The sequence below is a fragment of the Clupea harengus genome, chromosome 20 (genome assembly GCF_900700415.2).
Source record: "Clupea harengus chromosome 20, Ch_v2.0.2, whole genome shotgun sequence".
In the NCBI taxonomy this organism is placed as follows: domain Eukaryota; kingdom Metazoa; phylum Chordata; class Actinopteri; order Clupeiformes; family Clupeidae; genus Clupea; species Clupea harengus.
In genome coordinates this window covers 25866766-25884569 of record NC_045171.1, presented here as the reverse complement: position 1 = coordinate 25884569, position 17804 = coordinate 25866766, and the positions used below count along the sequence as shown (strand labels likewise).

General features: G+C 43.1%; 3 protein-coding genes across 3 annotated transcripts in view; 1 reads left to right on the top strand and 2 right to left on the bottom strand.

The window, feature by feature from the left end:
• LOC116225230 (extracellular superoxide dismutase [Cu-Zn]-like) overlaps nt 1-17804 on the bottom strand; it is a 364295-nt gene that overhangs the window by 172254 nt on the left and 174237 nt on the right. The gene's annotated exons all lie outside the window — the stretch shown is intronic.
• On the bottom strand, nt 5043-10992 carry atoh8 (atonal bHLH transcription factor 8). Its single transcript, XM_012842110.3, has 3 exons — nt 9960-10992; nt 8358-8549; nt 5043-5787 (listed from the first exon to the last, which is right to left on the bottom strand). The coding sequence occupies exons 1-3, from the start codon at nt 10629-10631 to the stop codon at nt 5782-5784; spliced, it is 870 nt and encodes a 289-aa protein (XP_012697564.1). The 5' UTR covers nt 10632-10992; the 3' UTR covers nt 5043-5781.
• Nucleotides 12952-16384, top strand: tmem129 (transmembrane protein 129, E3 ubiquitin protein ligase). The gene is made up of 5 exons (XM_031587415.2): nt 12952-13216; nt 13588-14062; nt 14489-14648; nt 14886-15169; nt 15281-16384. Exons 1-4 carry the CDS (start codon nt 12967-12969, stop codon nt 15144-15146), a joined length of 1146 nt encoding a protein of 381 aa, XP_031443275.2. The 5' UTR covers nt 12952-12966; the 3' UTR covers nt 15147-15169; nt 15281-16384.

Here is a 17804-nt window from a genome sequence, read left to right as displayed (position 1 = left end):
AACAGATAGATAACACTAATTTATGGTACGTGATAAATGTGGCCTGAGGAGAAGACACATGAAGTGACCTTTTGATTGTGGTTACAGACAGAAGTAGTGAAGGACTGAAACGAAGCGGCTGACAGTTTTGTACTTCAGTTCTACTCATGTACTGTTTACATGAAGAGCAGTGTAGGCTAGATGACATTACTTAAAAGCGGTACATTTTGAATATATGACATGCACTTTACTGCAAGGACATACAGGCATGGGACCTGATAATGGGACCGTCGCTCAGGCCAATCAGTGTGTAGCTATATCCTCCCATCTGTTCTAACGGTTCATGCTCAGTGTTGAGTGGCATTGCAGCATTTCTTTTTCTTTCAAAAAATAAATAATAGTGTGTGTGTGTGTGTGTGTGTGTGTGTGTGTGTGTGTGTGTGTGTGTGTGTGTGTGTGTGTGTGTGTGTGTGTGTGTGTGTGTGTGTGTGTGTGTGTGTGTGTGTGTGTGTGTGTGTGTGTGTGTGTGTGTGTGGTGGAAACAGTGTAATTAGTACTTGGTGGTACCTAGACTTCTTTTAAGTGTTGTTTGACAAAAATTTGACCATGTTGTTTTATCATGCCACTGTAAGATGGAAGCTCTTCAGGCCACAAGACTTCCTTTATTCTGTTGTATGCCCTGCTGCCTTGTTCAGAGTCTGTAGTTGAAGCTTTGCATCCAGGGAAAACACTAAGAATTGAAAAGATCTCACTTGGCCTTGTCTATTTGATGAATGAACCCCAAGCCATTATTTCGACCGTAGAGACTGTCCTCGTAACGCTTGTGATCCTTGTGACTGTACATGAGTCTTTCATAAAGAGGATGACCCTGGTGTCACTATAGCAATATGCAGACTAACAAGCACATGTACAGTTGCACTTGTGATTAGTATTTGGCAGTATAGTGTATTTTTTACATTACATTGTTGCAAAGGAAATCACAATGCTCTGCTGTATCACTGTTATCCAAATAAACAAATTCTTAGAAATTTGTGTTGATATTGAGACTTATTAAAAATATTATACAATATAGAATATACACTGTAGAATGTACAGAATCATGACAAAGGCTTTTTTATTCTGGAGGTTTGAGCATTATGCAGTCTTTACCTGAATAGAGGAACATCGCAATAACAGTGAACACTGTTGGGGACTGTGGTCCTCTCTGCAGCTGTGTGTTCAGTGGTTAAGGTCACCTGCAGCTCTCTTTTCACCTTTTTATTTTCTCTTTATTTCACTTTTCTCAGAGAAGGATGAATGATTGAATTATGTTATAAGCATATAAGTATAACTTCACCCCCAGCTCTGAGCCTAGCTCCACCCACTGCACGGGGGGGGGGGGACTCGGACTCATGGGTGAGGGCTGGGGGGGGGGGGGGAGCCGCCAATTTCATGACGTAGATAACCCTCAAACAGTCAAAGTCTAAAACAGCATTTGCCTTGCAAGGTTCAAGATGATTTTCAACAGTAGGTGGCGTGTTGAGCTATTGTTATCCCATAAAATATGTTAATATTAACCCCAGCATTGATGTGTTTCACCACAGTTGAGTCATATCAGTTAGTTTACAGCTTTAAAAAAAAAAAACATTTTAGGATGCAGTTCCACTTTAGGAGATCTTTTCATCCTATTGTGACATTGTTTTACTGTTCTCGAGTTTAAAGGCCGGGTGGAGATCCTGGGAGCTGATACTGGCATCATTTGATTTAGTTTTCATGTCAAATTGATTGACACGTGTATATATTAGTGAGGTCAGTAAGGTTTACAATATCTCAATATCTTTTTTTGTAGTTGTATTTTGGGGATCTGGACATGTGATATGTATCTTCATATATATCTTCAAATAGACCAGCAATGTACAGGATGTATGGTTGTTTTTTAACTTGCCTCAACTACTGGTACAAGGATTAGATATATACCTTCCCTTTGGGATAGAATGATTATATATTATTATTATTATTTCAGTACTTTTTGCTCTAAATCTATAATCCATGAACATGCTTTTCACAGTAGCCAACAAACCTAAATGTATTGAATGACATCAACAGATAAGTTTGTGCTGTAATAACACTGCTTTGCCAGTAGGTGGAGTGGTTACTGCACTCAATCACTCTCCACTACTGAGGATTTCCTTTCTCTCATTCGCCATGCACATGCATGTGTCCTGAAAACACACAGGCCTGTGCCAGACGCAAGTCCTTATCTCAAGTTCACTCGAAATTTTAAATAATGTACAAGTTATGTTTTGGTTACATTTTAAATCTCCATGACACATTGCTATAATATTTCCACACTCTGCAACCAAAACTTCAAAAAGACACAAAGGTATCTTAACACATTCAATGGTCTTCCCTTTCAGTGGAAGGCACAAGAGAAGAGCTCCACTGTCTTTAGTTGACTCCATTCACAGCAGAGTGTTCACGGGTGATTTCAGATCGGACCGATTCCTGGCTGTCAGCGTTTGCTTTCCATTCACGCTGCCTTTCAGTGCAGACAGACAGAGGTTGTATATACAGGATACTAGTATTTCCTCTCCGGCTCCAGCCCCAATTTGAAGGACTGTAAAGGGCTGAATGCGTTCCAACTTCTGAGGGCAGCATGCCAGCAGACCAGAACGGGCTGCTCTTAGGAAGAGAGAGAGAGAGAGAGAGACCGCTCAAAAAACCTGCTCACTACCTTTCACTCCATTTATTCAATTGAGCTCACTCTCCTTTCATTTAACCCACTCAAATGCAGATTTCATTTGGGGTTGATTTAGAACGGCTGAAAAACAGTTTCAGAGCAATAAAGTGACAGTGGGCCTGATATATAACAGTTCCAAGATTGCAGGCAATTACATTACAGTACTGAGTGGGGAACTTTTGAAGCTTTGTGTCTATATTTGATAGCACAAATTGGATATGCTCAAGTGAATCAGCCTTTGTTTGGGCCATCATCAGAGCGGTGCTGGTGAGAGACGGGCCACTGACAGCTGTCTGGGTCGGAGCAGCCGAGTGTGGCTGTGTGGTGTGGGGTCCGTGTGTGGCTGTGTGGTGTGGGGTCCGTGTGTGGCTGTGGGGTCCGTGTGTGGCTGTGTGGTGTGGGGTCCGAGTGTGTGGTGTGGGGTCCGAGTGTGGCTGTGTGGTGTGGGGTCCGTGTGTGGCTGTGTGGTGTGGGGTCCGAGTGTGTGGTGTGGGGTCTGAGTGTGGCTGTGTGGTGTGGGGTCCGTGTGTGGCTGTGTGGTGTGGGGTCCGTGTGTGGCTGTGTGGTGTGGGGTCCGTGTGTGGCTGTGTGGTGTGTGGCTGTGTGGTGTGGGGTCCGTGTGTGGCTGTGTGGTGTGTGGCTGTGTGTGTGGTGTGGGGTCCGAGTGTGTGGTGTGGGGTCTGTGTGTGGTGTGGGGTCCGTGTGTCGCTGTGTGGTGTGGGGTCCGTGTGTGTGGTGTGGGGTCCGAGTGTGTGGTGTGGGGTCTGTGTGTGGTGTGGGGTCCGTGTGTGGCTGTGTGGTGTAGGGTCCGTGTGTGGCTGTGTGGTGTGGGGTCCGTGTGTGGCTGTGTGGTGTGGGGTCCGTGTGTGGCTGTGTGGTGTGGGGTCCGTGTGTGTGGTGTGGGGTCCGAGTGTGTGGTGTGTGGCTGTGTGGTGTGGGGTCTGAGTGTGTGGTGTGGGGTCCGTGTGTGGCTGTGTGGTGTGGGGTCCGAGTGTGTGGTGTGGGGTCCGTGTGTGGCTGTGTGGTGTGGGGTCTGAGTGTGTGGTGTGGCTGTGTGGTGTGGGGTCTGAGTGTGTGGTGTGGGGTCCGTGTGTGGCTGTGTGGTGTGGGGTCCGTGTGTGTCTGTGTGGTGTGGGGTCCGTGTGTGACTGTGTGGTGTGTGGCTGTGTGGTGTGGGGTCCGTGTGTCGCTGTGTGGTGTGGGGTCTGAGTCTGTGGTGTGGGGTCTGAGTCTGTGGTGTGGGGTCCGTGTGTGGCTGTGTGGTGTGGGGTCCGTGTGTGGCTGTGTGGTGTGTGGCTGTGTGGTGTGGGGTCCGTGTGTCGCTGTGTGGTGTGGGGTCTGAGTCTGTGGTGTGGGGTCCGTGTGTGGCTGTGTGGTGTGGGGTCCGAGTGTGTGGTGTGGTGTCCGAGTGTGTGGTGTGGGGTCCGAGTGTGTGGTGTGGGGTCCGAGTGTGGCTGTGTGGTGTGGGGTCCGAGTGTGTGGTGTGTGGTGTGTGGCTGTGTGGTGTGGGGTCCGTGTGTGGCTGTGTGGTGTGTGGCTGTGTGGTGTGGGGTCCGTGTGTGGCAGTGTGGTGTGGGGTCTGAGTCTGTGGTGTGGGGTCCGTGTGTGGCTGTGTGGTGTGGGGTCCGTGTGTGTGGTGTGGGGTCTGTGCACATGGCAGTTCAGGACAGACAGGAAACTTCGTTCAAATGATCATGTCGGTGGGTTGAAGAAGGGACAGACACAGCGTTGCTGGACACTATTACATGTTGCAGTTACATGTATCTTTGTGTCAGTCAGGAACCAAAACGTTATTTCTTTTGTCCATACAACGAAGTTTGGAGTTAGGAACCCGTATTTAACAGTACACTGACTGGGGTATGTCTATGATGGGATTGTAGTACGTCACTGGCCTGAGCAGCTGTTTATTTTTTAGTTATTAACTCTTATCTTAAATAAAAACAGATGTTTGAAACCCCTTTCAACTCTTTCTCAGGTAGCAAAGCAGGGATCATTTAGAGGTTTTCTCAGCTGAGTTCTCTGTCAGGTTTAGCAATATGTAAGAAGACTGTAAATTTAAACAATACATTATCTTTTTACATAGACCACCTTTCAGAAAATATTGGCCATAATAATAGTGCAAGAAATAGCTTATTGAAAACCTTTGCTGAATAATTATTTGGCATAAAAGAACCCATCCCATAATAAACACTGTAACTTACTGACTTCTATTCTTCAAATAAATATTCTCATGAAGGCCTAGAAATATGTGTCATTTCTGGTCTGGGTATGTTTTAAAATATGTTTGCCTAAACTTGAGTATTTACTCTCTGTCAGCGAGACTATCTTAAATAAACCCAATTCCTTTTTTAATGTACATATACTGTATGTTTATTCAGGTTTTTTAAATGCTTAACATTAGTTAAAACAAATGATCCTTTTTAAATTATCTTCACATTACAGAGTGTTCCCTCGTATGTCTGCGGTGTCTTCATCACTGTGATTGTGCAGATTGAACTGATTGTCAGAGTATCAGATTACAGATGGGAGACTCCAATCCAAGCTGAGCAACTTCAATTTTCTAAAATAAAATAAAATAAAATAAAACAAAAGCTGTCTAGTATATCTATTATATATGATATAGTCAGTTTTATAAGGCAGTTTCGATGTTTTGTATTGTAATCCATCTATGACTCAGTTATGCGTTCTTGTCCATGGTTTGAGTTTAAGGCAGGGTTTTGTCACCCACAATGATGATGTCACCTCTGCAACATAATATACAGTCTTTTGGCTACTTTAGCATCAGATGCCTTCAGTTGCTTAATCCCAACACTTGGTAATGGGCAGTCCAGGATGATCGTACATAGTAAACATCCAATGTATGGTGCTATTGTCCTCTAAAGATAATTAACATCAAGACCACAACAGCTTCTTCTCATTTGACAAAGTGCTTGCTACATTCATCTCCATGGTGACATGGAGGATCTCTGAGGAAGTATGGAGGTGACCGCAAGTATTGAGCTGAGTGACGTCTTTCTTTTGCAGTCTCCTAAGGTTAAATCCTCCCCGCTCCTTCTGATGCCATTAGAGATCCATTCTTCATTTCATTCCTGCCAATGGAAAATGAAAGCATATGTCAGACCTCAGAATAGCATTGCTGCTTTGGTTACATGTGAAACAAACAGAGAAGTCACAGGTGTGAAATGAGCGTGGATACAAATGGAAGAATGTGAAACATTGTTTCTTTAGAAAGAATAGTTTGGTAAGGCTGAGGGTGGATTCTCATAGGACAGCTTGAGTTCTTCAGGCCTTTCAAAGAGGCTGGACGGCAGCCAAAGTTAAAAGATGGAATGTTTTGTTTGTTTAGATTTCTCAACAATATTGTGTATAAACATATGCAGTTTTACATACAGATTTATCAGGTATGAATGTACATCAATTCTTATGATTATAGCCATGAACAATTATAATAGTCAAACTTTTCAAATGTAAAATTAATGAAATGCTAATTGTTTTTTTAAAAGCCACAGTTTTGAAGGGTGAAAAATGTGTGAATGGTTGCTTAATTCAGATCAAAACTCCACTTAAAACAACCCCAGAAGTCCAGCTCTGAATGTCTTCTAATCAAGCTTCACTGAGAAAACAGTGTTTTTTTCCACAAAGTTTCCCCTCAGACTCACTGGCTCGCTCTGACAAAGGGATTTCTTTCTTACACAGAGCCCCCGTTCCTCCCTCCCACTCTCCTTCCCTCCCTCTCGCTCACTCTCTCCCTCTCTCCCTCACTCTCTCCCTCCCTCTCCCTCTCTCTCTCTCTCTCTCTCTCCCCGGCCTCTGTAACAGCTGCTCCTCAGTGCTTGTATCCTGCGAGAGTGATGATCAGTGTTTTTCATTTCAAAGTGTTTTTTTGGAACAGATGGCGGAGGGGAGCTAGCAGCGGGGGAATGTGCCAGCACTGGGCTGGGGAATGTGCCAATTCCTGCAGTGAGTGAGTTCTCTGGGATCCTGCTCGCGTGCCTTCACCCTGCCCTCTGCCCTGAGTGGCGCCAGCAGGACTTCCCAACTAGCGTTACGAACATCTGGTGTCTGGGACTGCCAGGAAAAAAAAGCAGCAGCTCAGCTAGTTTCCTTCTGAATGCGCTTATGCTAGGGGAACACATTAGCTCAGACACACAGATAGAGTGCAGGAGGGAGAGACAGGGCTTACATTCAGCATGTTAAGGAGGACTTTAAATGAATTTTCCTTTACAATAATTTACGAATTAGGGCAAAAAAGAATGTTTACAGCAGTCCTTACTCATTTAAGAAAATTAATGAATGTAAATAAAAGTAAAAAAAAAAATGTTCCTCCTGTGCAATGCTAAAAGTTCGGACTAACATTATGCCGAAATCATAACATGCTGCCATTTATTGATAGATTTTTATGCACAATTTGTATTCCATTTAAAATCTGTGATTACTGGAGATTATTTATTTTCACAGTCTCTATGCAAACATAAACTTATTACCACCAACATTTGAAATTATTCCAAAATACTGGCCAAAAATCTCTGGGCTAAATCATCATCGTGCTGTTGTTGCTGGGGTCTTCATCATGCATTTTGAAAGACCTGTTGATTTATGAGGAATGACAACTACCCACCAGTCCCCTAACCATGTGGATCCAGAGGAGCTCAGAAGGAAGTTCAGCCTGGGTTTACATGACTCCCCGTGTCATAAAAGAGCACACAAAGGCATCAGTCACCCCTCTTTATTCACCCCAGGCACTTCTCTCCTCTGTTTGGGGAGGAAAGAGCTGGCTGAACACCCAGTTCCTTTTCAAACACAAGTTGATGATGATTTAATTTAATGGGCTCCTCACTAAGCAGAGGAATGCACAGCCTAATTGGAGTGAGTATATTTTACTCCAGCTTGGTTACGCTGTCCGCAGATATACAAAATACAAAACAAAAGAAGTAAACAGCACAAGTATCTGGCTTGGAGTTCCTGCCACCAAGTCTGACAGAACCCATCATGATCAGCAGCAGCCACTGTGAGCCTCTGGGCTGCGTACCCCAGATGGGACCGCTCTCTCTCTGGTGCTCCTCTGCAGCAGTACAACAATGTTTTATTCTCACACTCCAAACTTTACAAACTAACTGCCACTATGGGGTTTCTCTGGTGTCTTGGTCATGCTGCACACTACCGCTGAAATATGTTATTTATTGAGTTGTGCAGACAAATGAGTTGTTCTCTACTGTGGCTAACACTGCGTCTGTCAGTGCTTAAGAGGTACATTAAGTCAATCCTCAATATTTTAATATTTCATAATATTTCATATTTTCTATGAAAAATTGGATGAATGGAATCCTTTGGTTTAGAGTGAATTGAAGGGATGAGTTCCCCTTAAACTCCCTGAAACTGCATTGTCTTGCATGAGCTGCAGTGCCCCATCCAGAGTCAAGGCACTTTCAAATCTGTCTGAAATGATCCATCCCTTTGCAGTTATTCTCCCAAATCACTGGCTAAATGCCACATCAAGCAAACCCCTTCATCCAACTCCGTTGATTAAGTACAGAGAGGGGGGAGATCTTATTGGTGAAAGTGCCAGTATTGTTTAGATGTGTGTTTTATTATTGCAGGGTCTGTCACATTCACACTGATCAACCCACACAGGCCAAGGCACATCTTTTTACACAATTACCTTCCTCTTCTTGGAGCGCCCTTCGGCCTGTAGTGTGCGGGTGCACTGCTCCACACACTCTCTGAAGCTCATGTTGCTGTGGTCCGGGGTGTAGTCCAGTTCTGCAAGTTGAGCCAGGGACAGGATGTAGTTGCAGGCTATTCTTAATATAGCCAGCTTGGAGAGCTTCTGCCCATAGGAGTAGCAGGGCACCTGTAAGAAACAGGACGGACGGTCACTGTGAGCCCCACCAAACACATGTCACCATAGCCCTGATTTATACAGTACTGATATGACACAGGAGATGACTGAAGAAGTTTTATGAAAATGCATACTATATATCATAGCCCAAAGGGGGATATTGGTCCTGTTTTTTTTAATTTTCTAGTTCATACATTGAAAGGAAGGATAACCCTGTTTGGATTTATACAAATAGTTATAGACTTATTAAACATGTCTCACTGTTGAAAGGTCATAATTGACCAAGACAGCAAGTAGGATTGTGTGGACTGAAACTGAAACCAAGGCTTTTGGGGCCTTCTCTCTCTACACAACAGCCTAAAGCATGTCCCAGCAGGGTCGTCTATCTCACAGTCGCCTCTTTCTTCTTCTCTTTGGTCTGCATGAAACTGCACAGCAGATGTTAGCGTTACAACATTGAACTTCACTTTGTTTTTGGTGCACACCGAAAGGGAATCAGAGTTTTCAGCGAGAGCGTTTAGCTGTCTATGCATACAGTTCCAGCTGTCTGGTTATCATGGTGATCTGCCCTCGACAGCCAGAGTTTGGAGGCATGTGCAGCAGCACTACTCTTTCAACTGTTCCGTTCCTTGTGTGATTATTTTTGGAAGGGTTATGGCGTTTGTGCCTGCTTGTGAATGTAGAAGCAATGCAGGATTAGCTTATGTCAGAGTGTGTGTGTGTGTGTGGGTGTATGTGTGTGCGTGTGTGTGTGTGTGTGTGTGTGTGCGTGTGCGTGTGCGTGTGCGTGTGCGTGTGTGTGTGTGTGTGTGAGAGAGAGAGAAAGAGAGAACTTGTTTTTGTTCATCTGATACAAATATCAAATCCCTGCTTATGCATTCCCTTCTGTTGTGCACCCCCCTTGGAGGTGACATACGGGAGTATGAGCAAGGCAAGATGCGTAACTTTGGAGCAAAATCCAAGAATGAGGAGAATGAAGATGATTTCTTAAACTTTTATAGTCATCATTAATAACCTCCAGCTATTAAAAAATAGACAGCCTCCTGTCATGGGACTGGAATTCTACTGAATCATGTGAATTCATTGAGGTTATATCTTTCTGTACCTTTTCCAGTTTGACCTGTGTAGACCTAATTGTCTGATGTCAAAGGTCATGTGCTTCTCCTCTTCCAATAATACCACCTAAGCCTTACACTTGACACATCTGTCATAATGGTTAAATACAAATAAAACACACTACAACACGCTTTGTTAATGTTTAGGTGATACTGTGTTGACTGTAGTTTGACTGTAGTTTCTTACAGCATATATATATATATATATATATATATATATATATATATATATATATGCCTAATGCAACTGTGACAAACTCTGGAAAATGAATTTAACAGTGTCTTTGGTCAGTTCGACGGAAAATACCTGTTTTCTAAGTGCTTCAAAGGCTGCGCTTATGGTATGCACCCGGGTCCTCTCTCTGGCATTTGCCAGCAATCTCCGTGTCTGCTGAATGGCTTTGATCTCAGTGACGACGCCAGACGCCTCTCCCAGCCGTTTCCTCGGCGATTCCGACGGCTCGTTGTTATTCATGTAAGACGCCTGTGAGGCGGAGGATAGCGGTCGCTCTGAGCGCTGGCACAGGACAACACGAGACTGCAAACTCTGTTCGCGAGGAAAAACCTGCTGATTGTCAAAGCCAACAACTTGAGGGAATGTCGCCTGAATTGTGTCCTTAGTAGAAGCTATTTCAGACAGTGATTGGGGTTGCGATGCACTGACCCTACCGCTGATTGCAGGCAATGTATTTATCCGCATATCAAGAGCCGTGTCCGAAATTCCCAACTGCCCAATGTGCTCTCCACTGACGACAGAAGCAATGGCTTGTAGCCTTTTCTGACTGTTAAAAACAAAAGTGCTGTCCATAGGGTCCGAATTCGAGTCTTCGTCCGAATTAGAGTCATCTTTAGAACTTCTTACCTCAGTAACACGTTTTACTGGCTCCCGTGATTTGCGCTTGAACTTTTTATTCATAGACACTTCCTTTACGTTGAGTGTCTTCCAGTTGCCATCATCAAGAAGATGTGGGTCCTTCATTTCAAATGATCGCAATAGTTCCAGTCCAAGAGAAACGTTAACCTTTGCTGATTACCCCAGGCTATTCCACAAAGAAAACGCTTCTGTCTTGCAATCACTCAGCTAGACACTGTCTGTCCGTGCTCAAGCCCATGTTAGATGTTAAAATCCAAAGCAGACAGCTTAAGCAGATGCGTGTTGCTCTCTTGGACTCCCAGTGGCTTCTGGAGCCATGCAGCATTGCCAGCAATTTTGGTAAATGCGCCCGGACTCAGAGGTTCATATGTATTTGTTTAGCCTCAGTTTACATAGAAGCCCCTGTTGGCGAGATAAGTCTGCGAGCCGTGAGCACTAGGAGACCGCCCAAAATAAAACGACCCCGGGCGGTGCTCAAATAATAACACCGCCTATGATACCGCTACACTGAAGCAATACTTGACATCCGAAACTCCACCCGGAGAACTTGTCACATTCTTAATTGCAACATGCAATATTCGCCGATACACCATTGACATTGTCATAAGTCTTCATATCAGCAGCTCTAGTAAACGGCTAAACGTATAAGAAAAAAGCTGTAGACTGTTGATCGGTGACATCACTTATAGTTCGAGATCAGTCAGGCCATGTAATAGTTTAATTCCAATGGTGCATAGTCTATTCAGTTGTTGTGTATGACACCCAATAGTCCAAACCAACCATTATAATGACTAGTTGTTTGTTTTTGCGTGTGAATGAAGGCACAAGACCACTGTTTAATATTACACAAAATTAAAATACATTTAAAATGTATGTTCGATCAACATTGGAATTTGAGTAAAATTCTGAAAGTTGCGATTTATTTGTTATATGTTTCTATATTTAAAACAATGATGTAGTCATACAGACGGGAAGAGATGATTGTTTCTCCATATCTCTTGTTTTCGTGTTATACATTGACATTATTCTGGCCCTGTTGATTGGACGCCATGTACATTTATGAAACAAGAAACAAGAAACGTTTGTTACAACCTCTGCTGCGCCACCTTGTGGAGCTCAGCAGAATCTTGATGATGTTCATATTCCGATACACAACAACGAGAGAAAGTCTTTTCCAGAAGCAGATAATATGGTTCAGTGAAAAATATTTTGGCAATGTTTCGTAAAAGAATATTTTTGAACCGAGATTAAACAATATGGCTAGACTAGACACATTCAGTGAAATTCATTATTTTACCTTTAACACGTTAGACATTAACCTAATTATATTGCATAAACTGACATCTCAAATACCATAATATTTCCCCCGGCGTGGAAGAATATACAGGAGCAGGAGGACATGGGATTAAAAAAAACAAAAGGCCTCCAGTTGTTCCTGGGCAATGTGCCATTGCTGCAGCGACCTGCTGCTTCCTCCAGATATTAAATTCCTCTGGCATGTACTTTGCCCTGGCTGACGCCAGCCCGCCACAAGACCCCAAAAGTAAATATTTCTAACAGGCAGGATTGCATGGGTCTCTCTGATGAGGTAATTTATTGCTCTGTCTGTGAGTTTTGAATGTACGCATGTTTAATTACACCACACTAAGTGTAAAGAGAAATATTTAGTGAAAGAATAACATGACAACAGATATCACTAGGCAACAGATGTCTTCAGGGAATATGAAGTAACACCAATGTGGCAATAACATACCTATATAATTGTTGGGAAAAATGAACAGAAGCATGAACAGAGATATGAAGGCCGTGACAACAACCCTTAAGTTTGCACAGATCTTTGCCAGATGAGACATAAAAATACATTTCTTCTTACTCATACTACTGTCATGTCTGAGACCATTTCTATTCCCAGGAAATATGTACACTGCGGGCTCTGTCTCATTCTCAGCTCCTTGGGAAATGATCCTGTCCTGTTCACCTTTGAACTATCTTTTGCAGTCTGTGGCTGTGCTTTATCTGAGTGGCCTTACAACTGTAAGATGAGCCCTTACCTGATATCCTGACCTAGGCCTTGTCTTTCCTGAAAGTGGCCTTATTAATTTGTTCTCAGCCCAATCACCATGAAAATTCCCTCACACAGTGTCATTGCTTTAAATGGCCTACTTCTTTTTTATTTGAATGTTCCCCATTTTCCTAATGTTTCTTCTTTGAAAATTGCATTCAGGTTTCTAACAATTGCCTAAATATCGTTTGATAGGTCCAACTGATATGGACATATGTCATTAAACTACCGTCATCCTATATCCTACATGTCGGGAACCTGACAGCTAATGATAGAGGAGCATTTGGTCACCAGGTATACATACTTACTTTTTATCGGGCTTTGGGAGTGACTGGGATATGAAGAGTGGTGGGACTTTTATTGTAAAACTTCCGCATAATGTGGCTTACCGGAAGTCTGCGTTGGCAACAGCTGATTGTGAGGATGGACTCTCCCGATGTGACATTTACTTTGGCGTATGTTGTGTTTGCATTTTGTTTTGTATTTACCCCAAATGAGTTTAGATCAGCAGGCTTTACTGTTCAGAATTTGTTCTCTGCGTGGCTCGGGAGCGAAGACATAGGTTTCGTCCAGTATCATATCAGGAGAACGACCTTAACCCTCGTAGTCCATTGCTCGCTGCCTCTTGGTAAGTTTTGAGGTCCTACCTACTGTAGGCTACATTGTGTAGCTTTCCCGAGGATGAGATGTTCGTGGGGAATGCAATATTTTGACTATAGTGACAATACTTGTATTGGTGTACTGAACTTAATGTAAGGCACTTCATCAGACCTATCAAAAGAGGATAGTTTGTTACCAGAAGCCACAACAAATGAAATGTAACGTTATCTAAGGTAATATCTTGACTAAAGGGACAATACTTGCATTGATCTACTGAACTGAATGTAAGGCACTCATCAGACCTGTCAAAAGAGGATCATTTGTTACCAGCACCAACAAGAAAAACAAACATACAAAAAAACAAAATGTAACGTTCTCTCCTTCCTTCTGTCTTGTCAGGTTACTATTTGGGTATGAGTGTAGCTGCACCAGATAAAAATCTGATCTATGTTTACCTGGCAAGCAATGGATGGCAGCTGTACTTCACCGTGTCTGTCGCTGTCTTTCTTCTGAACGGCTTCATTGCTCTCTACTGGTCTGGAAATAAATGGGGGAATCACCCCATCTCAAAAACCCTGGGCGCGCACGCCTTAGCTCAATCCAGCTGGAGAGCTGTAGCCTCCTCTATCAACACGGAGTTCCGCCGCATCGATAAGTTCGCCACGGGTGCGCCCGGTGCCAGAGTCATCGTCACGGACACCTGGATCATGAAGGTCACCACCTACTACGTGCATGTGGCCCTGCAGCAGGACACACACCTGACAGTCACCAGCTCCAAACAGCATGAACTGTCACCGGACTCAGGCACGCCAGTGCAGATCCTCACCCTTAGTGTGGCCAGTATCAATCCCAATGTCAAGCCCTTTGACATCAGGTGAGCACACATTGGCTAATACTTCATTTTTTATGATGAATGTTGATCTCACTGTTAATTGACATGCCCACATCTGGAGAGCTGATTTTAATGTACAGAATATATTACAGGGCCCCTTTAATTTCATTTGAATTCATTATTAATGGATTATTTCAAATGAATGCTGTACGTTTTTTTTTTGTAATACGCACTTGTTTTAACAGTAGGCACATTCCAAAAATCAACAATGTTCAGCTTTAGACGATTTGTACGACTGGGTCACTGTGTAAAAAGTAATCATATCTATACCAAAGTAAAATCACTTACCTTTACTAGATCGCGATGAATGTTTGAGGTTAATGTATTTTACAATGATATTTCTTTAAATATTACGATGTTCTTCACCCAAGAAGATAAACATGTAATCCCTGACTTGGTTGTTGCCAGGTTAAATTCCACTGAGTACACTGAGCTACGAGACAAACTGCAGGCTCCGGTGAGGAATGCATCCAATGTGGTGATCCACCTGACCATGAGCGAGCTCTTCCTGGAGACGTTTAAGTCCTTCGTGGAGCTCAACCAAGTCTATGAACACACCAGTGGTCAGGTGAGAGCAGCACAACACACTCAAGTCATCAAAACTAGATCCTAGAAATGGGTTTGTGTGTTTATAATGTAAAGGCCAGGCCTTTAGTAACTTCCCCAAAACGAATAGGATATGAGTGTGCTCTTGACTTTGTAAACTGTGATTTTGTAAATCATTGTCAGTACCTAATTGGATGACTTAATAGATGTTTAATTATAATTCTTCAAGCAAGTAGTGAAAACTCCTTCATGTGCCCAGGAGCTGGAGGCCTGTATCGGCTGCATGCAGGAGATGGCCGACATCAAGCTGCTGCGCCTGTGCCCTGGAGAGGCTGAGGGCGAGGGCGAGGGCGAGTGCCAGCAGTGCTACTGCCGCCCCATGTGGTGCCTGACCTGCATGGGCAAGTGGTTCGCCAGTCGGCAGGACCAGCAGCGGCCCGAGACCTGGCTGGGCAGCAGGGTGCCGTGCCCCACCTGCAGGGCCAAGTTCTGCATCCTGGACGTCTGCATGGCCCGCTGACCCGGCCCAGACCCGGCCCAGAGGTGTGCAAGGGCGGAGAACAACAACCAGAGACCCTTTGAAAGCTGTAGCTTTTGCCTCTGACATGTATTGGAATTAATGCTCTTTTTTTTTTTTTTTTACTCTACCCATAGGTGTAAGGATGGATGGTTCAGATGCCATTTTGAGAGACAATTCAAAGATACTTTCAAAAGACAATGGAAATGGACATGAATCTAAAAAACCTGTTGACGGTTGGAGGCTCTCGGTTGGAGGCTCTCGGTTGGATTGGTTCTTGCTTTCTAGACGGGAATAGACTTCCACATGTAGGATGTCTTATGAGCTCTTTGTTGTTTGTCTTTTCCCCTTCATCACACCAGGAAGAGAATGCACCTTATATGTGCCTTCTGTCCATTCACCTCGCTCTTTCAGGCTATTTCACAAACCACATCCTTCATCCTACCTTCTCTGAGACTTTTAGAAATTTAAGTGCATACGGTAGATTTTTTTAAATGTTATTTTCATTTTGAATGAGTTGAACTTTCACAGCTCTGATTCTTCAAAAGGCCGAAGAGAAGCTAAAGGACTGAACTGTTTTGTTCTCACAAGGCTAACAGTACCAAAGGTGTCTACATCTGGACACTAAGACAAGGCACAGACACTGGAAATATGGCTTTCAGTATTGTATGTTCATTGTAAAGGGGCAATCATACAGTGTCTTTACCGGGGGTATGGGCTTTTTTCATGATCGCAGTCACTGCTTATGGACAGGATATGACATAGTGTGTGGCAGCAGCAGGCTGAAACTAGTGTCCGTGTCTCTTGAGTGTTTGTTGTCATGGGGATGTGCCCAAACACATGACTGAGCGTCTGGAATGAATGATCGAAGCCTGATCGCAACTCTGTGATTGTATCAAAACGTTGGAGGAGGTTTCTTGTTTACAAGTTCTTATATTAACGTGTCCTTAAAAGGGATGAAGTCACTTAAGTTTGCTAGCAGTTAGAAAATGGTTAGAAAACATGGTTAGATACACATTTAGCAGTTGAGGCTTGTACTGGCTTTTATCCTGATTTTACACCATTGGTAAGGATGGAAACCTCCACAATTTCGCATTCTTCATTACAATTTACCAAAATATGTTCTGTTTTGTTTCAGTTGTAGAGGATATCTCCAGAATATGTCTAGTAAGGGTTTTGGGCTAATATTAATGGCAGTCACAGCTTTTTGACTTAATAAAAGGTTCTGTGTGGGTACTGTATGAATTGGGTTTTCCTCTCATATCAATATGAACTATACTGAATGGAAATAACTACACATGAAATATCAAGTTCTTGGGAAACGTATTAGGCATCAACCATCGGACTTTTAAAAACATAACTAGATAACAATCCTAACAAACAAAAACTCAGGGAATTGTTATTTGTCTTCTGTCAATAGTGTAGTGGCCCTGCATAATCTTTTTCTTAGAAAAATACATTGAAATAAGATGAAATAAGATGCCTTGTTGTGATCGTGTCTTGAGTCTATTTAGTAGAGGGCTCCCTACCATTTAGTTAATTTTATGGCTAGAATGAGACCTTACAAAATGTCATATCAGAAGATTAGATTTTTGTGATATTTTCTTGTTCCAAGGTATTGATTTCTAACGTAAATTGACAGTGGCCAACACACTCTTCTTCACCGACAGGTCTTGACAGTCTTTGAAGAAAATGTTACAACAATTTAACATCCTTTCAACAGACAATTTTCTAGAGGAAGGTATGTATGAAATGTAGTTATTAAATACTTACATTTAAATTGAATTTGATTTGCTTCTACAGTAACAATGTGACCTGATGAATGTATGAAGCACAACCATTTGTTTTTGACCATTTTTGAATCTATGAGATAAACATTTCAATAGTCTTAATCTAATGATTCAATCCATCTGTCATAGGGAGCTACAAACCCAATCTGACAATAGTATGGACCTTAGGCTAGGCACTGCAACAAATGATTAAGAGTTCGTTCAGCATTCAAATCCAAACACCAGAACACAAGAAGTAACATCAGATGCAGCCCAACCCATTTATTTGAAAGGACGGTTTCAATATCAAGTCCACTGTACAAAGCAGGAGGAATACAAAGAAACCAACACAAAAAAAGTAGGATAGGTGAATACTGTTAAAACACAGCGCAAGAGAGAGACACTCAAACATGGCAATCGTACTGGTAGTTTGGGGCATTGCTGTAGTTTCTTTATATGGACCACATCCGTGTGTGTAGATTCTGTCCATTTCTCAAAGAAGCCCCAACGGAGGGAGAAAACAGGCTATGACATGCTGTAAGGATGAGGAAGAGGCTCACACAGAACTATATGGTTTACTCTATAGGTTTAGCTTTATGAGGTACCGGTGTAGGTGTACATGTGTAGGTAAATGAGGTTCTTCTAATGAGGTGTGACCTGCACCTATGAATGAAGTGTGAGCAGGAATACTTATTTAAGATTTACAGTAGTTTGACTTTAAGTTCATTTTGAGAGCTGTCTGCATGTTTGGAAGGAGAAGGAGACCACTTCTGCTCTATGACTTGTGCTTCCAGACAGAGGAGGAGAAGGGAGCCAAATGAGCTGTTCTCCCCTAAACGCTTCCTCCCCATTAGAGATGACTGTGGACATGTCCACTGGGACTGGCACAAGG